Here is a 26,117-nt window from a genome sequence, read left to right as displayed (position 1 = left end):
ACACTAAAAAAAATGACTTATCGCCGTTTTTCACAATTACAACTGTGGCAGGATCCCTGCGGTCCTGTGATCAAAATTTGGACACTTGGCATCTGGTATATACAAGGAATAGAGTAGAGTAGAGCAGAGCAGAGCAGAGCAGAGCAGAGCAGAGCAGAGCAGAGCAGAGTAGAGTAGAATAGAAAAGAATAGAGTAGAGTAGAGTAGAGTAGAGTAGATAGAGTAGAATAGAAAAGAATAGAGTAGAATAGAGTTGAGCAGAGTAGAGTAGAAAAGAGTAGAGTAGAGTAGAGTAGAGTAGAGTAGAATAGAATAGAATAGAAAAGAATAGAGTAGAATAGAGTTGAGTAGAGTTGAGTTGAGTAGAGTAGAGTAGAAAAGAGTAGAGTAGAGTAGAATAGAGTTGAGTAGAGTTGAGTTGAGTAGAGTAGAGTAGAAAAGAGTAGAGTAGAGTAGAGTAGAGTAGAGTAGAGTAGAGTAGAGTAGAGTAGAGTAGAGTGGAATGGAATAGAATAGAATGGAATAGAATGGAATGGAGTGGAGTGGAGTGGAGTGGAGTGGAGTGGAGTGGAGTGGAGTGGAGTGGAGTGGAGTGGAGTGGAGTGGAGTGGAACGGAACGGAACGGAACGGAACGGAACGGAACAGAACAGAATACCATCTCAGACAAATGACTTTCCAATCTCTTGTTAAAAATCTCCAGTGATGAAGCGCCCACAACTTCTGGAGGCAAGTTGTTCCACGGGTTAATTGTCCTCACTGTTAGGAAGTTCCTCCTTAATTCCAGGTTCCTTCTCTCTTTGATCAGTTTCGAACCATTATCTCTTGTTTTGCCCTCAGGTGCTTTGGAGAATAATTTGACCCCCTCTTCTTTGTGGCAGCCCCTCAAAGACTGAAATACTGCTTTCATGTCAGTCCTAATTCTTCTTTTTAGACTAGCCAGACCCAAAATCTGCAGCCATTCTTCGTATGGTTTAGTCTCCAGGCTTTTAGAATAGAATAAAAGAGTTGGAAGGGACCTTGGAGGTCTTCTAGTCCAACTCCTTGCCTAGGCAGGAAACCCTACACCACTTCAGACAAATGGTTATCCAACATCTTCTTAAGTATTTCCAGTGTTGGAGCATTCACTACTTCTGGAGGCAAGTTGTTCCACTGATTAATTGTTCTCACTCTCAGGAAATTTCTCCTTAGTTCTAAGTTGCTTCTCTCCTTGATTAGTTTCCACCCGTTGCTTCTTGTCCTGCCTTCAGGTGCTTTGGAGAATAGCTTGACTCCCTCTTCTTTGGGGCAGCCCCTGAGATACTGGAACACTGCTATCATGTCTCCCCTAGTCCTTCTTTTCATCAAACTAGACATACCCAGTTCCTGCAACCGTTCTTCATATGTTTCAGCCTCCAGTCCCCTAATCCTCTTTGTTGCTCTTCTCTGCACTCTATCCAGAGTCTCCACATCTTTTTTACATCGTGGCGACCAAAACTGGATGCAGGATTCCAAGTGTGGCCTTACCAAGGCCTTATAAAGTGGTATTAACACTTCACGTGATCTTGATTCTATCCCTTTGATCATCTTATCCTTGACTTACAATCACAGTTGAGCCCCAATTTTCTGTTGCTAAACGAGAGAGCAGTTAAGTGAATTTTGTCCCATTTTACGACCACAGTTGTTAAGTGAATCACTGGAGCTGTTAAGTTAGTAAGACGGTTGTTAAGTGAATCTGCCTTCCCCCTTGACTTTGCTTGGAAAAGGTGACCCCGGGACACTTCAACCATCATAAATAACCAAGGGGCTCAGCAGACTAATAGCATTGTGATTAACACCAGCTGTCTGCAATTACTGTAAGTTCGAATCTCACCAAGGCTCAAGGTTGACTCAGCCTTCCATCCTTTCTAAGATAGGTAAATTGAGGACCCAGTTTGTGGGGGCACTAAGCTGACTTTGTATAAAAAATATACAAAAGAATGAAGGCTATTGCTTAACGCATTGTAAGCCGCCCTGAGTCTCCGGAGAAGGGCGGCATATAAATCAAATTAAAAAAAAAAAATTGCCAAGCATCTGAATTCTGATCAGAGGATCGTGGGGAAGCTGCAATGGTTGTTAAGTGTTGAAAACAGTCATGTCCCTTTTTTCAGTACGGTCACTATATGAAGTGTTGTAAGTCAAGGAGTACTTGTATTTATGTGAAGTCCAGTATCCCAGGGTTCGTGTGATCATCTTTTGGGACCTCCTGGCAAGCAAAGTCAAGCCAGGTTCGCTTAACGACCGTGTTACTATCTTAATAACTGCAGTGGTTCACTTAACAACAGTGGCAGGATGGAGCAAGATGGAACAAAACTCACTTAACAACTGTCTTGCTTAGCAATGAGACAATTGGCTCGATTTAATGAAGAGAAGGACTAAGGGAGACATGATAGCAGTCTTCCAATATCTCAGGGGCTGCCCCAAAGAAAGAGCCTTGATAGTACAGTGGTTTAGTGCACCCTGTTATTAACACAGCTGCCTGCAATTTCTGCTGGTTCGAATCTCTCCAAGGCTCAAGGTTGACTCAGCCTTCCATCCTTTCTAAGGTAGGTAAAATGAGGACCCAGTTTGTGGGGGCAATAAGCTGACTTTGTATAAAATATACAAAAGAATGAAGGCTATTGCTTAACGCATTGTAAGCCGCCCTGAGTCCCCGGAGAAGGGCGGCATATAAATCAAATTAAAAAAAAAAGAAAAAAAAAAGAAGAGGGAGTCAAACTATTCTCCAAAGCAGGGATCCCCAACCTTTTGGACCTGAGGGACCACTAAATTCATAATTTTAAATCCTGGGGACCACTAATACGATCTGCCTAATGAATGGCTGGATGGGCGTGGCTAGGTGGTCATGTGACTGGACAGGTGTGGCCAACTTGATGTCACTCACATGACATCGCTGGCCTCTACTCATCCCTCCCCTCCCAGCCACTCCTCGCCTGCCCTCCCGGGCTCCTTAGGGCCCCAGCAGGAAATAGTTGCTGGAACTAAGCAGCCACCACGAGAAAGAGTTGGCAAAACAGCTCAGTTCAAATTGGATCTGACCGAGAAGGAGGCTCAGCAGAAGCACCTCACTGAGGACTAGAAGCATAGGCTTTCCAAGCAGAGGGAAGACCTGCAGGAATGCAAGGCCAGGTACCGCCGCCTGGAGGCTCAGCGGGCTGAGATGGTCAGCCAGTTCCAGGCCATGATGCAGTCCCATTGGAACGAGGCCCTCCAGCTCTTCGCCACTAGTGACGCTTCCCTCCAGCCTTCGCCCAAAGCCCCCGCACCAGGAGGCTGAAGCAGACCCCAAGTCAGAATTTCTGCCCCCTTCCGACCCACACAAAAAGACCCCAAAGGGGGAGACTTTCTGCAGCAACACAAACGCTCATTGCACGCTGTTAGGATATGGTTTGAGCCTAACAAGTTGTCCAGGCAATATATGTGTACTGTAACTTTAATATGAATATGTATAGTGTGACTTTAAGGCTTTACTGCTGAATCATTGTAATGCTGAGTCATGCTGTAATTAGTTGTACACGTATTTAAGAAAGGTACTGTAACGTATTCAGTTGATGATATGCTACCATTGTGTGTGGAGTTGCAACCATTGTGCTATCATCGGTTGGATGGATCTGCTACCATCGTGGTTTGTGAACCAGAGTGAGTTTGTTATTCTAACCAACTACTGTTTGTGTGGTAAGAAGTGTGTATCCGGCCCAAGGGCCGTAGTTTGAGGACCCCTGATTTAGTGCAATATAAAAAATGCAAATAATTTTTCTGCGGACTACCAGTTGGTGACGGCTGCTCCAAAGCACCTGTGGGCAGGACAAGAAGCAATGGATGGAAACTCATCAAGGAGAGAAGCAACTTAGAACTAAAGAGAAATTTCCAGACATTGAGGACAATTAACCAGTGGAACAACTTGCCACCAGAAGTTGTGAATGCTCCAACACTGGAAGTTTTTAAGAAGATGTTGGATAACCATTTGTCTGAAACGGTGTAGGGTTTCCTGCCTGAGTAGGGGTTGGACTAGAAGACCTCCAAGGTCCCTTCCACCTCTGTTGTTCTGTTATTCTGCTGATTGTGGTTGTTAAGTCGAGGTCTACGTGTCACGTGAAAAGGGGGGAAAGCTACAGACCAAATTCCATTCGTCTTTTTCTTAAAAAAAAAAGAAACAACACTAAGGCAGAACATCACGCATTGGGTCTCCCAAAAAAAAAGGACCGTTTCGTGATACTCACAGCCAAGAAGGAGATACTGGTAGCACTGCACGGAATCTGCGGCTAAGAGCAGAGGGTGATTCAAGTTAAAAGGCGGCTGCAGTTCATTCCACTGGGGAGTTCTGCGGAAACAACACAAGAATATTAATATTTAAGCTGGAAGAGAACGACGGGGGGGGAGGGGAAGGGGGGAAATCAGCATCTGTGTCATCACGTCCAATTATTTATGCAAGAGAATACCGTGTTTCTAATTATTTAAAGTCACTTGTTCCGAGCGTGGAATATTTCGAGACAGATGGGGGATAAGGGGTAATGGGGTCTTCAAAATTCTGTGTTTTTTTTTTCTAAAAGGACCTGTGCAAAATGCTAACTCGCAAGGAGACACCCGGGCTATTCTTGACACTTTTTGTGGGGTTTTTTTGTGAAAAAGGGACCATCTTGGATAAAAACCTCCTTCCGTGCCAGACAAATTGTCCTTCTAGCTCAACGTTACCTGTTTTTGAACATTTGAGGGCTTCCTTCGGGTGGCTGCTCCCATCGTTCGCTGATTTACAGATTACAGATTATGGAAGGGACCTTGTAGGTCATCTAGTCCAACCCCCTGTCCAAGCAGACCCTACACCATTTTTTTTTTGTTCAAGTAGAGACTCCGGAACTGAACCTAGAACTTTTTGCAGACCAAGAAGGGCCTTGAGCATTGCCAGAGAACCTACTTCCTTCCAGGAAGACCCAAGAAACACTGACAAGGCAAGCCTGGAATATAAATTGAGAGCAAACCCCATTCCTTACTAACACTGATGATGTTACCTAATTCGGTAATGAAACGTCTGCGAGAAAGCAACCAAGCTCAGAGAGCCATGACAAGAAACTTCATCTCAATATCAACCTGAGAGTGTGGTGTGATCTCTTTTCCTTGCAGCAAGAAACAGGATATAAGAAGTCCTCGATTTACGACCATTCATTTAATGGCTGCTGAAAAAAATGACTTATGGCTGTTTTTCACACTTATGACTGCTGCAGTGTCCCCACGGTCATCTGACCAAAATTCAGGCGCTTGGCAACTGTTACGTATTTATGACGGTTGCACTGTTCCAGGGTCATGTGACAAGTCAAGTTAATGGGGGAGGCAGGATTCACTTAAGGACCAATAAATAGATAGATAGATAGATAGATAGATAGATAGATAGATAGATAGATAATCATCTATAGACAGACAGACAGACAGACGATAGATAGATAGATAGATAGATAGATAGATAGATAGATAGATAATCATCTATAGATAGATAGATAGATACAGTAGATAGATAGATGATAGATAGATACAGTAGATAGATAGATAGATAGATAGATAGATAGATAGATAGATACAGTAGATAGATAGATAGATAGATAGATAGATAGATAGATAGATAGATAGATAGATAGATAATCATCTATAGATATAGATAGACAGACAGACAGACAGATAGATAATAGATAGATAGATAGATAGATAGATAGATACAGTAGATAGATGATAGATAGATAGATAGATAGATAGATGATAGATAGATAGATAGATAGATAGATACAGTAGATAGATGATAGATAGATAGATAGATAGATAGATAGATAGATAGATAGATGATAGATAGATAGATACAGTAGATAGATGATAGATAGATAGATAGATAGATGATAAACAGATACAGTAGATAGATGATAGATAGATAGATACAGTAGATAAATAGGTGATAGATACAGTAGATAGATAGATGATAGATAGATAGATAGATAGATAGATAGATAGATAGATAGATAGATAGATAGATACAGTAGATAGATAGATAGACGGATGGATGGATGTTGGATGGACAGATAGAGAGATATGGCTTCCTTGGTGCTCTCTTGAGTTTGGTTGTTTTTTTGCAGACGTTTCATTACCCAACTAAGTAACTTCATTGGTGCTATACGTCTATGGAAATTCTCAGTCATCCAAGTCACGGTCGTCCCAAAGGTGCTTCTTCAAAGGGCACCTGGACTTCCTTTGTTTTTCCTTTGAAGACGTTTCGCTTCCGACGACTTCAGTCAGGATTGCAGGATGCAAAAACAAGAGACGGGATGAAAATTGGACCATTTGACTGAGTTATCTCTGGGCGAAATGTGTCGCCCAGGAGTCCCAGAGTCTTCTTTTCCATAGATTTATACTCCCTCTGGAGTTTGGGTAGCACCATCAACCGCACCAAAGACGCCTGAAACTCGGTCAAAGAGAAACTCAACAGGAAAATAGGAACGTCGGAAGAGAACCGGGGGGGGGGGGGGGGGGGCTACCTGACGAGGGTCCAGCTGGCCCGCGGGCAGGTCATCATTTCCAGTTGGGTGTCATCGCTGATCTTAGCGGTGGTGCTGAGAGGTCGGGGTTCCAGGACGTGCTCCACCAAAGTCCCATAGCAGCTGATGATGTACAAGGACTCGACAAGGAACTGCTTGGATTGATCTGCAGGGGAACGAGAAGACGGAAGGTTGACGGCTAGTCTTTGACTTACAACCAGTGGTGGTATTTATTTATTTATTTATTTATATGCCGCCCTTCTCCGGAGACTCAGGGCGGCTTACAATGCGTTAAGCAATAGCCTTCATACTTTTGTATATACCTGCTTAGTAGGGCTTTCGCCCCCCCCCCAGCGGTGTTCTTTTTTTTATACAAAGTCAGTTTATTGCCCCCACAATCTGGGTTCTCATTTTACCTACCTCGGAAGGATGGAAGGCTGAGTCAACCTTGAGCCTGGTGAGATTTGAACTTGCAGTAATTGCAGGCAGCTGGCATAGGACCTGGGTATTTGCGGGACCGCCTTCTGCCGCTGATAGCCTCCCACCGACCAGTACGCTCCCACAGAGAGGGACTCCTCAGGGTGCCGTCGGCCAGGCAATGTCGGCTGGCGACCCCCAGGGGGAGGGCCTTCTCTGTGGCAGCTCCTGCCCTCTGGAACAATTTGCCCCCGGAGGTACGAAGGATATCGGATCTCCGGGTCTTTCGCCGTGCCCTGAAAACTCTTCTTTTCCAGCAAGCAGGGCTGGCGTGAACCCCGCCCCCTTTTTTAGTTTTTAATTGTTTTAATTGTTTAGTTTTAATTTGCTAATGGGTTTTAATTCGCATTGTTTTAATTCGGGCCAAAGTATATAATTCTTTTAATTAATTTTAAATTTTGTATTGTTATGTATTTTAGTTCTGGCTGTGCACCGCCCTGAGTCCACTTTGAGAAGGGCGGTATATAAATTGAATAAAATAAATAAATAAATAAATAAAATAAGTGCTACTTTAACAGTAGTTTAGTCCACTGCACCACCAGGTTCCTATTTTCTAACCCGCGTGCATGCGCTCACATTTTCGGTGCACGGCGAACCAGTGGTAAAATTATGTGAAACCCACCGCTGCTTACAAACCATTCATTGGAAGGCCCAACGGCATTGAAAAAATTGATTGATGAGTGTTTCTCACACTTACGACCGTTGCAGCATCCCCAGGGTCACGTGTTCGAAATACTCATATTTATGACGGTCGCAGTGTCCCCGGAGGCAGTGGTGAAATCCACATTTTTTTTACTACCGGTTCTGTGGGCGTGGCTTGGTGGGCATGGTGTAGTGTGGCTTGGTGGGTGTGGCAGGCGAAGGATACTGCAAAATCACCATTCCCATCCCACTCCTGGGGGAAGGATATTGCAAAATCTCCATTCCCACCCCACTCCTGGGGGAAGGATATTGCAAAATCTCCATTCCCATCCCACTCCTGGGGGAAAGATACTGCAAAATCCCTATTCCCTCCCCACTCCTGGGGAAAGGATATTGCAAAATCCCCATTCCCTCCCCACTCCTGGGGGAAGGATACTGCAAAATCCTCATTCCCTCCCCACTCCTGGGGGAAGGATACTGCAAAATCCGCATTCCCTCCCCACTCCTGGGGGAAGGATACTGCAAAAGCCGCATTCCCTCCCCACTCCTGGGGGAAGGATACTGCAAAATCCCCATTCCCTCCCCACTCCTGGGGGAAGGATACTGCAAAATCCCCATTCCCTCCTCACTCTGGGGCCAGCCAGAGGTGGTATTTGCCAGTTCTCCAAACTGCTCAAAATTTCCGCTACCGGTTCTCCAGAACCTGTCAGAACCTGCTGGATTTCACCCCTGCCTATGGGTCACGCGATCCCCTTTTGCAACATTCTGACAAGCAAAGTCAACGGGGAAGCCAGATTCACTTAACAACCGGGTGACTAACTTAACAACTGCAGTGATTCACTTAACAACCGTGGCAAGGAAGGTCGTAAAAGGGGGCGGAACTGACTTAGCAACTGTCCCGCTTAGCAGAAAACATTTGGGGGCTCAATTGTGGTCATAAGTCGAGGACTCCCTGCACTTCAGGCTTTCAAAAGTCAGCATTTCCACCCTGCACCCTGTGCCAATTGATCCCTTTTTGCCTGCCCAGCGCTTCCTATCACTCAGCATCCCGCGGACGCCTTGCACGTCAATTTTATTTATTTACATAAATACAAAAATCTATCAGCACGACGACTAATACTACCGCTCTTCTCGGGAAGGTGAATCGCTGAGAAATGATGCGCTATTTTTGGAATTTCCCAGAAAAAAAAAAAAATGCAATCCGGAATACATTAACCTTGGATTCTTTTACAAAACGCTCCTGCGTTTATACTCTTGAATTTCTCGTGCCTCGGTTTCGCTGGCCACTAGCCAGGCAGCGCTTCAGCTTTGACTATCCCTCGCTTCGGGCTCAAATTCACTGGACTATTGTAACGCTCTCTACATGGGGCTCCCCTTGAGGAGCACCCGGAGGCTCCAACTGGCGCAGAGTGCGGTTGCGCGGGTGGTGATGGGAGCGACGTGGCCCTCCCATGTAACGCCTCTCCTGCGCGAGCTGCACTGGCTCCTGGTGGTCTTCCGAGTGCGCTTCAAGGTTTTGGTTATCACCTTCAGAGCGCTCCATGGCTTAGGACCTGGCTATTTGCGGGACCGCCTGCTATCACCAATAGCCTCCCACCAACCAGTACGCTCCCATAGAGAGGGGCTCCTCCGGGTGCCGTCGGCCAAACAATGTCGACTGGCGGCCCCCAGGGGGAGAGCCTTCTCTGTGGGGGCACCTACTGTCTGGAACGAGCTTCCCCCCGAGATACGGAGGATTCCGGATCTGCGTACCTTCCGCCGCGCGCTTAAGACGTTCCTATTCCATCAAGCTGGCTTGACCTAAACTTTTCCTCTTTTTAAATGGGAATTTTAAATTCGGTTTTAAATTGGGGTTTTAAAATGGTTCAGCCAAATTTATTTAATTTGTTTTATCTCTATTTTAAATTTTGTATTTATATGTTTTATTTTATGGCTGTTCACCGCCCTGAGTCCTTCGGGAGTAGGGTGGTATACAAATTTAATAAAATGAAAATGAAAATGAAAAATCGGGAGCGGGTATTTATTTATTTATTTATTCATTCAACTCGGAAGCGGTTGTTTATTTATTTCTGGCAATTCATTATGGCCACCCTAAACCCACTCTCAGTGATTCCGGGTGGCGTATGAGAATAAAATCCCCAATATGTGTACTGCAACCAATTTTGGTCACCACGTTCGGAAAAAGTTCAGAGAAGAGCAACTAAGATGATCAAAGAGATACGGAGGATCCCGGATCTGCGCACCTTCCGCTACCCTCTTAAGACCTTTTTATTCCACCAGGCGGGCCTGGCCTAATCTTTTCCCTCTTTTTAATTCTGCAAATTTTAATTGGTTTTTAAATGATTGGGGTGTTTTAATCAGTCTGGGCCAAATTGTTTAATTCGATTTTACTTTGTTTTTAAATTTTGTATCTATGTATTTTTACGGTTTGGCTGTTCACCGCCCTGAGTCCTTCGGGAGTAGGGCGGTATATAAATTAAATAAAGTAAGTAAGTACGTAAAGGCCTGGAGGATGAAACGTATTGAAGAACGGCTGCAGGATTTGGGTTGGGCTAGTCTAAAGAAGGGGCGCGGTGGCTCAGTGGCTAAAATGCTGAGCTTGTCGATCAAAAGGTCGGCAGTTCAGCGCTTCGAATCCCCAGCGTCGTGTAACGGGAGTGAGCTCCCGTTATTTGTCCCAGCTTCTGCCAACCTAGCAGTTCGAAAGTACGTTAAAAAAACGCAAGTAGAAAAATAGGGACCACTTTGGTGGGAAGGGAACAGCATTCTGTGTGCCTTTGGCGTTTAGTCATGCCGGCCACATGACCACCGAGACGTCTTCGGACAGCACTGGCTCTTCGGCTTAGAAATGGAGATAAGCACTGCCCCCTAGAGCCGGAAACAAGTCTAAAGAAAAGAAGGACTAGCAATATTACAATATTTGAAGGGCTGCCCCAAAGAAGAGGGAGTCAAGCTATTCTCCAAAGCACCTGAAGGCAGGACAAGAAGCAATGGGTGGAAACTAATCAAGGAGAGAAGCAACTTGGAATTAAGGAGAAACTTCCTAACAGTGAGCATAATTAACCAGTGGGACAGCTTGCCACCGGAAGTTGTGGGTGCTCCATCACTGGAGGTTTTTAAGAAGAGACTGGACAGCCATCTGAAATGGTATAGGTTTTCCTGCTTGAGCAGGGGGCTGGACTAGAAGACCTCCAAGGTCCCTTCTGCTATTCTATTCTATTCTATTCTGTTCTGTTCTGTTCTGTTCTATTCTATTCTATTCTATTCTATTCTATTCTATTCCATTCCATTCCATTCCATTCCATTCCATTCCATTCCATTTTTCTTTCCACTATTCTATTCTATTCTATTCTATTCTATTCTATTCTATTCTATTCTATTCTATTCTATTCTATTCTATTCTATTCCATTCCATTCCATTCCATTCCATTCCATTCCATTTTTCTTTCCACTATTCTATTCTATTCTATTCTATTCTATTCTATTCTATTCTATTCTATTCTATTCTATTCTATTCTATTCTATTCTATTCTATTCCATTCCATTCCATTCCATTCCATTCCATTCCATTTTTCTTTCCACTATTCTATTCTATTCTATTCTATTCTATTCTATTCTATTCTATTCTATTCTATTCTATTCTATTCTATTCTATTCTATTCCATTCCATTCCATTCCATTCCATTCCATTCCATTCCATTCCATTTTTCTTTCCACTATTCTATTCTATTCTATTCTATTCTATTCTATTCTATTCTATTCTATTCTATTCTATTCTATTCTATTCCATTCCATTCCATTCCATTCCACTTCCTATCCTATCCTATTCTATTCTCTATTCTATTCTGTGTTATGCTATTCTATTCCATTCCACTCCTCCACATCCTATCCTATCCTATCCTATCCTATCCTATCCTATCCTATCCTATCCTATCCTATCCTATCCTATCCTATCCTATCCTATCCCACTCCACTCCATATCCTATTCTCTATTCTGTTCCGTTCCGTTCCGTTCCGTTCCGTTCCACTCCACTCCACTCCACTCCACTCCACTCCTATTCCTATTCCTATTCCTATTCCTACTCTACTCTATTCGCTGCAGTTGTTCGGTCAGTGACACGGTTGTTCAGTGAATCTGGCTTCCCTGTTGACTTTGCCGGTCAGAGGGTTGCCAAAGGACATCACGCGACCCTGGGACTCCGCAACCGTCATAAATAGGAGTCAGTTGCCGAGTATCTGAATGTTGATGACGTGACCATGGGGATGCTGCAAAGGTGTGAAAACTGGTTGTTGAGTCCCTTTTTTCAGTGCCGTCGTAATTTTGAGCCGTTCCTAAACGAACCATTGCAAGTCAAGGGCTACCCATAAAAGAACAAAACCCACCCTACACCAACGGCAACAACAATCGAATGATCCGTTCGATGGGCACCATCCCACTCTGGGGTCCTCGGGTCCATTGACAAAAGCAGGGCCTTGTGAAAAAGTGTCAAAGTGGGGAACAACCTTATCACTGGACACAATATTCCAAGCGTGGTCTTACTAGTGCAGTATAAAAGCAGTTTTATCACTTCTTGTGATCTTGAGGCTATCTGTTCTGCCCCAGCTACGGACCCCAAAGAACGCAACACACGCAAAGTCCGTTCAAACCTTAGTTTACTAAATAAACCAGTCTTTTACAACAACGGCTGCTAATTAATTGCATTAACAGCCGCCAAGAATTGAAAGAATAATAACTGAAAGCTTACTATGGTTGGCAAAATGCCCAGAAGCAATTTGCAGGAAGCTGATAAGATAAGCAAGACAAGACACGAAGGTATGTGAACTAAGTTGTTCCCTGCAAATTGCTTCAGTCGGTGTTCCTCCTTAAATAGGCTAAGGGAGTGGCCAATTAGCCCCAAGCCTTACTCTCGAGGAGACCTCCTCCTGAGGAGCCACTCCTGCCTTTTGCTAGCTCTGCATGCCCATGCGTCGAGAAGAGGCTCCTCCTCTTCGTCCTCTTCACCCATGGGAGCTTCTGGAGGTTCTGAAGGCCCTGGCTGAATCCCTGCCTCTGGCACCACTTCTTTTCCAGCCTCCTCACTGTCCGACTCGAGTGCCAGTTGTACAGGCTGCTGGCGCAGCACCACACCAGCCTCCTCGCTGTCAGAATCAGCTAGTAGCTGCACAGGCCGCTTACGGGCCACAAGACTATCCCTCTGTTGATGCAGTTTAGGATTGGGTTGGCTCTTTTGGCAGCTGCGGCACACTGTTGGCTCATATTTAAGGGGCTGACCACTGGGACTCCAAAGTCCCTCTCATAGCACTAGCAATAGCACTTAGACTTATATACCGCTTCATAGTACTTTACAATGCTCTGAGTGGTTTACGATATCAGCATATTGCCCCATGGTCATAAATAGCCTTAATAATAGCATTTAGGCTTATATACCGCTTCACAGTGCTTTTACAGCCCTCTCTAAGCGGTTTACAGAGTCAGTCTCTTGCCCCCAACAATCTGGGTCCTCATTTACCGACCTCGGAAGGATGGAAGGCTGAGTCAACCTTGAGCCTTGGAGAGATTCAAACCAGCAGTAATTGCAGGCAGCTGTGTTAATAACAGGGTGCTTAGACTACTGTACCATCAAGGCTCTTTTCTCACCACTGAACTGCATTTTGTTGGATATTTAATTCCTGGAATCTTAACTGTTTCTATTGTGTTTTCATTTCCCATTTGACTGCATTGTATGCCGCCTAGAGTGGCTCTCAATAGTGAGTTAAGGGGGCATATGCATTTAATAAATAAATACAGCACTATCTTGATATTCAACTACTTTGAAACTCATCGAATTGGATACTCAACACATTTTAACGGAAAAGGGACACGGTGGCACAGTGGCTAAGACACTGACCCTGTCGATCGAAAGGTCGGCAGTTCAGCGGTTCGAATCCCTAGTGCCGCGTAACGGGGTGAGCTCCCGTTACTTGTCCCAGCGTCTGCCAACCTAGCAGTTCGAAAGCACGTAAAAAGTGCAAGTAGAAAACTAGGGATAACTTTTGGTGGGAAGGGAACAGCGTTCCATGCGCCTTTGGCGTTGAGTCATGTTGGCCACATGACCACGGAGACGTCTTCGGACAGTGCTGGCTCTTCGGCTTTGAAACGGAGATGAATACCGCCCCCTAGAGTCGGGAACGACTAGCACATATGTGAGGGGAACCTTTACCTTTACCTTACATTTTAACATGAAAATTTTGTCCATTGTTTGTGTAGTACTCAATGCACAAGCTAGAATTGTCGGTGTCAGCTGCCTTCTGTCACACTACATTATAACTTATGGGAAAAAATTGTTTGGTACTCATCGTTTTTGGTACTCATCGCGCCCCTCAGAACCAATTAATGATGAGTAACTGAGGGTATCACTGTAATAAAATTTCCAGGCTGGGAGAGAAAGTCTGGAAAGCCACAGCAAAGGATGGGTGTTGTGGCTCCGTTACCTGAGCCTGTGTCATCGGCAGGAGAGGACTCCGAGTGTGAAGGAGAGGAGTGGTCAAGGCCTCCCTCTCCAGGACCCTCCTCTCTGGCAATGCCTTCGGTGTCCGCCGAAGGGCAAGAGATAGGGCCGGGGCCAAGCATGTCCACGCAGCCACAGATGGACAGTGATGAGGGTAATGAGTCTTGGCTGGATTCACGCCAGCGTCGCAGATATAAGTGCGCGCAACAGAAGAAAGGCGTGCTCGAGATTAGGCTGAGTCACTGGACCACACCCCACAGGGTATAAAAGGGAGTGTGGTGGCCAGTCAAACCTTGTGACGAACAAAGCTGAAAGCTTCCATGCCATTCTGCATTGCCGGACTTTTGCTATAAGACTTAGCTGGATTATCCCTGGACTTGATTAACTCCGTAATTATTGAGCTGTTTCTTTTGATGTATCAGAAGTGGGGAGAAGTTATCTCTCCTCTTTGTAAATAATAAACTCTTGGCAGGCAGCCACTAGGTTGTTGCCAAGTTCCGTTATCTTAAGGAAAAGGATTTTGCTGGCTGGTTTGGTCTTTAACTCTTGAACGTCTGTTGGTGTGTGTGCGTGTGGTTGGGGACAGAACAATGGGCTAGATAGACAAATGGTCTGAAGCAACCTCAGCTTCAGCTTTATGAGCCGGGGTAGCATAGTGGTTAGAGTGCAGTACTGCAGGCTACTTTAGCTGATTGCTAGCTGCAGTTCGGCAGTTCAAATCTCACCGGCTCAAGGTTGACTCAGCCTTCCGTCCTTTTGAGGTGGGTAAAATGAGGATCCAGATTGTTAGGGTAAACCACTCTAAATAAACCGCTTAGAGAGGGCTGTAAAAGCACTATGAAGCGGTATATAAATCTAACTGCTATTGCTATTGCTATGATGGCACCCATCTGTTTCAATAAAGGAGAACATTTGTAGCTCAGGGTTGACATTAGGGGTCCTTGATGCTCTCTGAGCTTGGTTGTTTTCTTCCAGACGTTTCATTACCCTAACTTGGTAACGTCATCAGTGCTGGTCCTAGCACTGTTGATGTTACCTAGTCTGCAAGAAAACAAGCAAGCTCAGAGAACGCCGAGGACCCCTTCACCCATCTTTTCACCGGTTGTTTGATCTCCGCACACAAACCTTTGTCTCTTTTAAGAGCAGGATTGCTTGCAAACCACGAGCGGGATGAGCCGAAGGCCGCAGCGACGCAGAATTCTCCTCCGACCGATTTGCTGGGTGAGATTTGTGGAGCCGGTTTGCTTTTGCTTTGAAAGAGAGAGAGAGAAAGAGAGAGAGGAAAAAAAAAAAGAGAGAGAGAGAAAGATCAAAGTCTAATTAAGGATGAAGTAATCCACCAAATGGAGATTTGCTGGAGGGGCAGTTATTAAGCCCGGGGAACTTATTTTCTCAGAACTACGGAGAATCGATAAAAGCTGGAAGATGGAACTGTGGCGGCTCAGCGTTTCAGAAATGCAAATTCGACATGTCCCTTTCATAAGGCAGAAATAGCCGGGGATATTAACAAATTACTTGTTCAGCGACTTCGGCCCGGATTGGCAAGAAGCGGCTTTGAAATGGTTCCTGGGTTTAAGGGTGAGCAGAAGACCACCTACTAACTGAGTAGATCATTCAGGGGATTGGCAGCAGATTGCAAAGAAATAAAGACGATTCATCACCCTCTCTTCTCAAGATGGCACCTCTGAAACCAGTTTGGGGCTGTCAGGAATAAACATATAGAGCAGGGGTCTCCAACCTTGGTAACTTTAAGCCTGGAGGACTTCAACTCCCAGAATTCCCCAGCCAGCAAAGGTCCAGACTTAAAGGAAAGCTGGCTGGGGAATTCTGGGAGTTGAAGTCCTCCAGACAAAGTCCTGCAGGCTTAAAGGAAAGGTGGCTGGGGAATTCTGGGAGTTGAAGTCCTCCAGGCATAAAGGAAAGCTGGCTGGGGAATTCTGGGAGTTGAAGTCCTCCAGGCTTAAAGCAAAACTGGCTGGGGAATTCTGGGAGTTGAAGTCCTCCAGGCTTAACGTTGCCAAGGTTGGAGACCCCTGGCATAGAGGAGCTAGTCCTCGACTTACGACCACAATCAGAATTCCCCGTTGCTAAGCGAGGTGGTGTCGAAGTGAGTTAGATCGGATTTTACGTCGGGTTTTTTTTTTTTTTTGGCCAGGATTGTTAAGCGATTCAGCGCAGTTGTTAAGTGAATCGCACGGTCGTTAAGTGAATTTGGCTCCCCCTTTCGAATTGGTTGGTTAGAAGTTGGATTCTGGGAGGCTGCAACTCTTGTAAATACATGCCGGTTGCCAAGGTGGCTTGAATTTGGTCACGGGGCCACACGGAGACGCTGCCACAGTCGTAAGGGTGAGGACTGGTTCGTAAGTCGCTTTTTTCCCCCCACACCGCCGTTGTAACTTTGAACGGCTGCTAAAGAAACAGCCGTAAGGCGAGGACGTCCTGTACACAACCAGATCACCCGGAGATGAAAGCTATTAGGCTGCTCTTGTGTCAACGGATGACTTTGGGATTCTGCAGGGATGGCCATCAAAAGAACCATGTTTAGATAATACTGGGAGCTCCGTAAACATACATTTCAGGAACTGTTTGAGGTCAGCTTGTACCAGATTCAGAGGAAAAGTTTATTTCCAAGCATTCCGTTCCCAAACTTTAATCATATTATTATTATTATTTGCAGGCGTAGTTTTTTTTTTCCCCCCTGTCATTACTGACATTGTTGATTCAGAGGCAAAGCAAATGATCAGCTTTTTTGTATACTGGGAGGAAGACAAGCCGAGTTAGATGAGCATGCAGAAATATGTATGGCAAATGGGAAGAGAAACGCAAGCATGCCTTAGCTTAGAGAGTGACGCTTACATGCATATCTTAATGTAGAGTTACTATTAAGTACTTGGTGATATTCTCTCTCTCTCTCTCTTTCTCTCTCCATCCATCCTCCTCAATCCGTCCATCTGTTCATTCATCCCTCTATTCATCTCTTTCTCCGTATCTATATCTATCCACATCCATTCATCCATCCATCCCTCTAGCTATCTGTAGTCATTGACTTAACAACCACAATTGTAAGTTTACAACCTCAAATTCCCAAAATGTGCTTAGGATAGTGTAGGGATACACACATAGTACCAGTCTACAACTCTTTAAGGCCTTTTCCTTTCCTTTCCTTTCCTTTCCTTTTCCTTTTCCTTCCCTTCCCTCTTCCTTTCCTTTTCTACCCTCTTCCTTCCCTTCTCTCTTCCTTTCCTTTCTTTCCCTTCCCTTCCCTTTCCCTTCCCTCTTCCTTTCCTTTTCTTCCCTCTTCCTTCCCTTTCTCCTTTCCATTCCTTCCCTTCCCTCCCTCCTTTCTGTTCCTTCCCTTCCCTTCCCTTCCCTCCCCTTTTCCTTTCTTCCCTTCCCTCTCCCTTCCCTTTCTTTCTTTTCTCCTTTCATTTCCTTGCCTTTCTTCTTTCCCTTCCCTCTTCCTTTCCTCTTTTTCTCTCTCCTTTCCGTTCCTTCCCTTCTCTCTCTCTTTCCTTTCTCCTTTCCTTCCTTCCCTTCCCTTTCTTTCTCCTTCCCTTTCCTCTTTCCTTTCCCTCTTCCTTTGCTTTCCTCTTTCCTTTCCTTCTTTTCTCTTCTTCTTTTCTTTCTTTTCTCATCCTATCCTATCGTATCCTACCCTACCCTACCCTACCCAACCCATTGTTTTTCAATTTCAGCACCTTTGAGATCCATTGATTTCAGCCTCTAGAATCCCCTAGTCAGCCTGCTTAAGGACAGCTGAAGCAAAACTTAATTTCTGAAGACAAAACAGGGGCAATATTGGCTATTATAAGAAACGGGATGCCAGCCTCAAAACCTTCAGCCTGACCCAGTGGGATTCCCCTCGTGAGGCTTCTCTCCCAAAGACTGCAGCGTGTCAAGGATATTTGCTTTCTCTATTAACATTGGGGAGCTGGAAAAGCGCAGAATTGCGAAGTCTTGGCAGGAGGTTCAGGAGAAAATATTATCGACCAAAGCAAGGGAAGTGGTGAATGGAATACAGGTAGTCCTCGACTTACGACCGGTTGTTTAGCAACCGTTCAGACGTATGATGGACACCCCCCACAAAGGTACGTATGACATGGTCTCAAAGTTCTGACACCCGTCCACCCCCCCCAGGAAGTCACATGACTGCATTTTGGGCTTTTGGCAAAAGTTTGCATTTACAGCCATGGTCGTGTTTTACAATGTTTTCCCCAAAAATGGCATTTATTTCCAGTTTGAGGCATAACATAGTAAACAACCATAGCCGCAAAAAAAAAAGAAAGAAAAAAAAAGAAAACAAGTTTGCAAATTGGATCAGTTACATGATGACCCGCTTAATGACCATCCTGACTTACAGCCACTATTATTACGGTTATAAGTCAAGGACTACCCGTAGGCAGAAATTTTCAACAATGGATGAAGACAAGTTCCAGACGTAAAAACCCAGGTCATTCTACGAAATGTCCGTTTCACTGAATTTTAAACACAGGTAGTCCTCGATTTACAACCATTCATTTACTGACCGTTCAAAATGACAATTGATTCCTATTTATGACCCTTGCAGCGTCTTGGGGGGGGGTCACGGGATCCCCTTTCGTGACCTTCTGACAAGCAAAGTCAACGGGGAAGCCGGATTCGCTTAACAACCGTGTTGCTAACTTAACAACTGCAAGTGAGTCACTTAAGAAGTGTGGCAAGAAAGGTCATAGAATGGGGCAAATCTCATTTAACAACGGCCTCGCTTAGCAAGAGAAAGTTTGGGCTCAATTGGGGCCGTAAGTCGAGGACTACCTGCACAGGGATGTGAATTCAACTTTTTATTGTTTTTCCATTCCCCAATGGACAGAAGTGTTACGTGGGGATCATTTAGGACTCAATACACCTAACAGAACGAGCCTGAAGCAGACTCTGTAGTAGGATAACAACAACAATAGTAGTGTTGGAAGGGACCTTGGAGGTCTTCCAGTCTAACCCCCTGCTCAGGCAGGAAACCCTATACCACTTCAGACAAATGGTTGTCCAATCTCTTCTTACAAACTTCCAGCGTTGGAGCATTCACAACTTCTGGAGGCAAGTAGTTCCACTGATTAATTGTTCTAATTGTCCGGAAATTTCTCCTTAATTCCAGGTTGCTTGGTTAGTTTCCATCTGTTGCTTCTTGTTCTGCTTTCAGGTGCTTTGGAGAATAGCTTGACCTCCTCCTCTTTGGGGCAGCCCCTCCAATATTGGAAGATTGCTATCGTGTCACCCTTAGTCCTTCTTTTATTAAAATAAAATTAATAAATAAATAAATTTTCATTAAACTAGGCCAGGGGACTGCAACCTTAAACACTCAAAGAGCCATTTGCACTCGTTTCCCACAGAAAAGAAAACACCGGGAGCCACAAAACCCTTCCCGTGCCTGACTATTTCTTGAGCGGCCACAAAACTAGCATATGTAGTTGAATTAAACATTCTGTTTTCTTCTGAAATATTTATTTTCTTGGATTTATCCATGGTTGGCCTACCAGGGGTTGAAAAGCTCAGTAAATTATGTGCCAGCGGGTGTCGCACATTGGTGGTTGTGATGCATATTTTGAGTGACAGGGAGCCGCAGCAGAAGGGTGAAAGAGCCACATGCGGATCCAGAGCGCAGGTTGCTGATCCCTGAATTAGGCACACCCAATTCCTGGATTTTTGGAAACCTGGGACGAAGAAGACTCCTTTCAGGATGAAAGTGAGCAAAAGGGATCGACTGATCTTCCCACCCTCACCCCAAGCCCAGGATTGTGTGAGCAAAGTTCCAAGTCAGAGATCATGCAACGTCTCCCTGACGCCCATGCAAACGTGGAGATTGTCCACGGCACACGTCCGGTGGGAGAGGACAGTAAAATTCCTGGGATCCTCCCAGGCTGTTTCCCTGGGAGCTGACAATAACCTTCAAGGTCAGTTCTCCCAGCTCTCTTCCCAAGCCCTCCGTGGCCTACAAGAGTTGCGATTTTTCTCAAAGCGAGTATAAACAGTTTTCAAGGAAATGGAATCAAGAATGATGCCCTATTTACACCACGTCTTTAAAAATAAACGTGTTTTTCTCCAGCTCAGGCTGGAAGCTTCAGCTTCCGGTGCCAAAACATTTTCATACTTAAGAATGATGTTTTGTAGACAGGAGAAGGAGAATCTTGTAAAACACGATTACTCTTGTGGTGAGAGTTATGTGAGAAGGAGGGAAGAAGGAGAGATTAGGGATCCCCAACCTTGGCAACTTTATGCCTGGTGGACTTCAACTCCCAGAATTCCCCAGCCAGCAAAGGCTTAAAGTTGCCAAGATTGGAGACCCCTGGGGTAGATTATCTTGGTTTAAACACTGGGCAGGAGAAGAGGGACCCTTCCAGGACTTACATTTATCAACTACGCACAGGTAGTCCTCGACCTACAACCACAATTGAGCCCCAAAATGTCTGTGGATAAGCCAGACAACTTAAGGTCAATTTTGCCACAGTTGTTAAGTGAATCACTGCATCCAGTTTTGGTCGCCTTAAAAAAGATGTTTATTTGTGCCCTATGACTATCATTAAGTGTTGTACCTTATGATTCTTGATGTACGTATCTTTTGTTTTATGTGCATTGAGAGCATATGCACCAAGACAAATTCCTTGTGCAGTGTCCAATCACACTTGGCCAATAAAGAATTCTATTCTATTCTATTCTATTCTATTCTATTCTATTCTATTCTATTCTATTCTATTCTATTCTATTCTATTCTATTCTATTCTATTCTATTCTATGTTGAGACTATACAAAGAGTGCAGAGAAGGGCAACAAAGAGGATTAGGGGACTGGAGGTTAAAACCTACGAAGAACGGTTGCAGGAATTGGGTATGTCTAGTTTGATGAAAAGAAGGACCAGGGGAGACATGATAGCAGTCTTCCAATATCTCAGAGGCTGCCCCAAAGAGGAGGGAGCCAAGCTTTTTTCCAAAGCACCAGAAGGCAGGACAAGAAGCAATGGGTGGAAGCTAATCAAGGAGAGAAGCAACCCAGAAATAAGGAGAAAATTATATTGCAAGACTGCTATCATGTCACCCCTAATCCAGGGGTGAAATGCTCTCGGTTCCAACCGGATCACCCGATCCGGTAGCGATGGAGGCGGGTGGTTTGGAGAACCGGTAGCAAAAATCCCTGCCGCCCCCATGCCCAGCTGAGCTGTGAGATCATCAGAGGCTGTATTTTTTATTCTTAAAAGCATTTTTTCTACATCTTTGGCCAAAAAAATGCTTTTAAAAGTTAAAAAAAAAAAAAAAGCCTCTGATGATCGCGCAGCTCAGCTGGGATCGTCAGAGATTTTTAAAAGCATTTTTTCTACAACTTCTTCGGCCGAAGAGGTTGTAGGAAAAAAAAATGCCTTTAAAAGCCTCTGACGATCCCAGCTGAGTTGCCTGATCGTCAGAGGCTTCTAAAAGCATTTTTTTCTGCAACCTCTTAAGGTTGTAGAAAAAATGCTTTTAAAGGTAAAAAAAAAAAAGGTTGGCCGTGCCCACCCAGTCACATTACCCCCCCACCAAGCCACGCCCACAGAACCGATAGTAACAAATTTTAGATTTCACCCCTGCCCTAATCCTTCTTTTCATTGAACTAGACGTATCAAATTCCTGCAACTGTTCTTCGTATGTTTTAGCCTCCAACAGACAAGAAGCAATGGGTGGAAAACTAAGCAAGGAGAGAAGCAACCTGGAACTAAGGAGAAATTTCCTGACAGTGAGAACAATTAATCAGTGGAACTACTTGCCACCAGAAGTTGTGAATCCTCCAGCATTGGAAGTTTTTAAGAAGATGATTGATAACTATTTGTCTGAAGTGGTGTAGGCCAGGGTTTCCTGCCTGGGCAGGGGGTTGGACTAGAAGACCTCCAAGGTCCCTTCCAACTCTGTTATTCTGTTATCCCAAAGAGGGAGGGACGTATTTTTTAAAAATCAGAATGCAAGTGGGAACTCACGAGTGCGCATTTGGCAAATCCGTTCCTTAGCTTGGACCCAAGTACCCCACATTCTAAATCTTTCCTTCCGGAGGGCGGTGTGCGAGATAAGTGAAAATCAGTGACTCGAACTCGTTACAAGGGGTTTTCTTCTTATTGTTGTTATTGTTGTCGTTGCCTTTCCTCAACACAAGCCACGAGTTGACAAACCTAGGCCCCAATTTTTGCTGACATTAGTTTACGTCTCATTAAGACTCTAATGAAAGCAGCATGTCAGCTCGACTTGAAAAAGAGAAAATATATATATATTTTTTTTTTAATTAAAAAAAAAATCCAATCGCTGTGTAAGCAAACGGGGGTTTCGTTTCCTCAAACGCGGCTTCAAACGGACCGCAAGAGACTCTTTACAAGTGCACATACAAGGGATTTGAAGTCTATTACATTCCGTATATTCTTTCGCTTTAATCTGGAGCTTTTAATCTTGACTCAAGGCAACGTCATCTCTGTTTGCCAGGGAGGCTGTGATTACTCTGAGGGGCGCATGGAGAATCCTCTCTGCTGAGCCTTCCTGAGCCTTATTTATTTCATTTTTTTTAATTGTACTATTTCCTATTTTATTTTAGAAAATTCATATGGCCGCACACCAGTAGGTGGGTTTCGAAATTTCTTACTACCGGTTCTGTGGGTGTGGTTTGGTGGGCGTGGCATGGCTTGGTGGGCGTGGCTTGGTGGGTGTGGCAGGGGAAGGATACTGTAAAATCTCCATTCCCACCCTACTCCAGGAGAAGGATACTGTAAAATCTCCATTCCCACCCTACTCCAGGAAAAGGATACTGTAAAATCTCCATTCCCACCCTACTCCAGGAGAAGGATACTGTAAAATCTCCATTCCCTCCCCACTCCAGGGGAAGGATACTGTAAAATCTCCATTCCCACCCTACTCCAGAAGAATACTGTAAAATCTCCATTCCCACCCTACTCCAGGAAAAGGATACTGTAAAATCTCCATTCCCACCCTACTCCAGGAAAAGGATACTGTAAAATTTCCATTCCCACCCTACTCCAGGAGAAGGATACTGTAAAATCTCCATTCCCACCCCACTCCAGGGGAAGGATACTGTAAAATCTCCATTCCCACCCCACTCCAGGGGAAGGATACTGTAAAATCTCCATTCCCTCCCCACTCTAGGGAAAGGATACTGTAAAATCTCCATTCCCTCCCCACTCCAGGGGAAGGATACTGTAAAATCTCCATTCCCACCCTACTCCAGGAGAAGGATACTGTAAAATCTCCATTCCCTCCCCACTACAGGGGAAGGTTACTGCAAAATCCCCATTTCCTCCCGATCAGCTGAGACTCGGGAGGCAGAGAGTAGATGGGGGTGGGGCCAGTCAGAATTTTTACTACCAGTTCTCCGAACTACTCAAAATTTCCGCTACCGGTTCTCCAGAACTGGTCAGAACCTGCTGAAACCCACCTCTGCCGCACACTCTCGGTGAATCACTTTGGTCTGGGGGTTAGACACTAGACTAGAAAGTGGGAGTCTGTGAGTTCTAGTCCCGTCTTAGCCATGACCGTCAGTTGGGTGACTTTGGGCTGGTCACAGGGAGATGGGGAGTTCTAGTCCCGCCTTAGACATGAAAGCTGGCTGCTTGACTTTAAGGCAATCACCAGGAGACAGTGAGTTCTAGTCCTGCTGTAGGCATAAAAACCAGCTCGGTGACTTTGGGCCAATCACCAGGAGATGGTAAGTTCTAGTACCACCTTAGCCATGAAAGCTGGCTGCATGATTTTAAGGCAATCACCAGGAGACAGTGAGTTCTAGTACCGCCTTAGGCAGGAAAGCTGGCTGCATGATTTTAAGGCAATCACCAGGAGACAGTGAGTTCTAGTCCTGCCGTAGGCATAAAAGCCAGCTGGGTGACTTTGGGCCAATCACCAGGAGACGGTGAGTTCTAGTCCCACCTTAGCCATGAAAGCTGGCTGTGTGACTTTAAGGCAATCACCAGGAGACAGTGAGTTCTAGTCCTGCCTTGGGCATGAAATACGACTGGGTGTCTTTGGGCCAGTCAGTCTCTCTCTCAGCCCGACCTACCTCACAGGGTTGTGGTTGCCGAGAAAATAGGAGGAGGAAAGTGTGTTGAATATGTTTGCCGCCTCGCCTTATTTGTAAGAATAATAAAGGCTAGATAAAAATCAATACATTTATTAAAATAAATAATATCTAGCAAGAAGGTTGGAAACACCAGAAGGGGCCCTTCTAAAGAAGAATGATTTGAGAAAGAACACAAAACATTTCAGGGTGAAGTAGCTGGAAATATTTTGGAGCCAATCTGATTCCTTTTTTTTTTTTTTTTTGTAAAGACATTTGGTTGAACACAGCTAACGCATTTTTCCAAGATTTTATATGTTCCCTTTTCTGAAGGAGTGGGTGCTTCCTATCCTGTTATTTTTATATGTGCCCCCGCTACATTAAACATGGCTTTCGTTCTTTATCCTGCACCTTCCCCATTTGGAGGACAACCCCATAAAATGCATAACTGGCAGGCCAGCCAAGAGGCTACGAAGGGGTGACAGCCTTTCAGAGATTCCTAAAAACCCTGCAAAAATGTCTTTGAACCAGAGATCAAAGCTTGAGAGATACTTAATTCTGTGGTGAGCAACTCACAGGCAGCATATGCTTAATGGGAACCAGCAAAACCTTGGAAAAAGCTGATTAAATCATGTTAATAATATAACATTAAAGTCAACACAGCTAAGTGTGTCAGTCACCCCGAGGTCCCCGCATTCACTACTCAAAGCAACGAAAGGCAGGAAAAAAAAACAGAAGAACTACAGGTAGTCCTCAACTTATGACCACAATGGAGCCCAAAGTTTTTGTTGCTAAGAGAGACAGTTAAGTGAGTTTTAGGCCCGTTTTACGACTTTCCTTGCCTCTATGAAACATTGTAATGGTTAAGTTATTAACATGGTCATTAAGTCAATCTGGCTTCCCCACTGACTTGTCGGAAGGTTGCAAAAAGAGGATCACGTGACCCCAGGACACTGCGACCGTCATAAATAAGAACCAGTTGCCAAGGGTCTGAATTTTGATCATGTGACCGCGGGCATGCTGCAATGGTCGTAAGTGTGAAAAAAAGTCATAAGTCACTTTTTCAGTGCAATTGAAACGTTGAATGGTTAGCAAATGCTGGGGAATAGAGTAGAGTAGAGTAGAGTAGAATAGAATAGAATAGAATAGAATAGAATAGAATAGAATAGAATAGAATAGAATAGAATAGAATAGAATAGAATAGAATAGAATAGAAAATATGGGATGGAATGGAATGGAGTGGAGTGGGGTAGAATAGAATAGAATAGAATAGAATAGAATAGAATAGAATAGAATAGAATAGAATAGAATAGAATAGAATAGAATAGAATAGAAGTTGGAAGGAACCTTGGAGGTCATCTAGTCCAACCCCCTGGCTCAAGCAAGAGACCCTACACCATTTCTGACAGAGGGCAATCCAGTCTCTTCTTGAAAGCCTCCAGTGATGAAGCTCCCACAACTTCTGAAGGCAACTTCTGTTCCACTGATTAATTGTTCCAACTGTCAGGAAATTCCTCCTTAGTTCTAGTAGCTTCTCTCCTTGATTAGTTTCCATCCATTGCTTCTTGTCCTGCCCTCAGGTGCTTTGGAGGATAGCTTGACCCCCAAATCTTCTTTGGGGCAGCCCCTGAGATATTGGAAGGCTGCTATCATGTCTCCCCTAGTCCTTCTTTTCATTAAACTAGACATACCCAGTTCCTGCAACTGTTCTTCATATGTTTTAGCCTCCAGTCCCTTAATCCTCTTTGTTGCTCTTCTCTGCACTCTTTCTAGAGTCTCAACATCTTTTTTTACATCGTGGCGACCAAAACTGGATGCCGTATTCCAAGTGTGGCCTTACCAAGGCCTTATAAAGTGGTCTTAACACTTCACGTGATCTTGATTCTATCCCTCTGTTGATGCAGCCTAGAATGGTAACAGGGGTGGGTTCTACTT

The 26,117-nt window shown here is 44.6% G+C and overlaps 1 protein-coding gene across 1 annotated transcript in view; it reads right to left on the bottom strand.

Annotated features, from left to right (window-relative positions):
* BCAS3 (BCAS3 microtubule associated cell migration factor) overlaps nucleotides 1-26,117 on the bottom strand; it is a 464,753-nt gene that overhangs the window by 99,519 nt on the left and 339,117 nt on the right. The window contains exons 17-19 of the mRNA XM_070931996.1: nucleotides 15,261-15,385; nucleotides 6,529-6,694; nucleotides 4,237-4,337 (exon numbers count right to left, since the gene is read on the bottom strand). Of these exons, the coding sequence (XP_070788097.1) occupies nucleotides 4,237-4,337; nucleotides 6,529-6,694; nucleotides 15,261-15,385 (392 nt within the window). The remainder of the gene's footprint in view (nucleotides 1-4,236; nucleotides 4,338-6,528; nucleotides 6,695-15,260; nucleotides 15,386-26,117) is intronic.

This window comes from Pituophis catenifer, unplaced genomic scaffold, assembly GCF_029215685.1.
Source record: "Pituophis catenifer annectens isolate HBS135680 unplaced genomic scaffold, rPitCat1.0.hap2 SCAF_1, whole genome shotgun sequence".
NCBI classification, from domain to species: domain Eukaryota; kingdom Metazoa; phylum Chordata; class Lepidosauria; order Squamata; family Colubridae; genus Pituophis; species Pituophis catenifer.
Note: the sequence above shows the minus strand (reverse complement) of the source record. Positions and strands in the feature narration are given on the sequence as shown.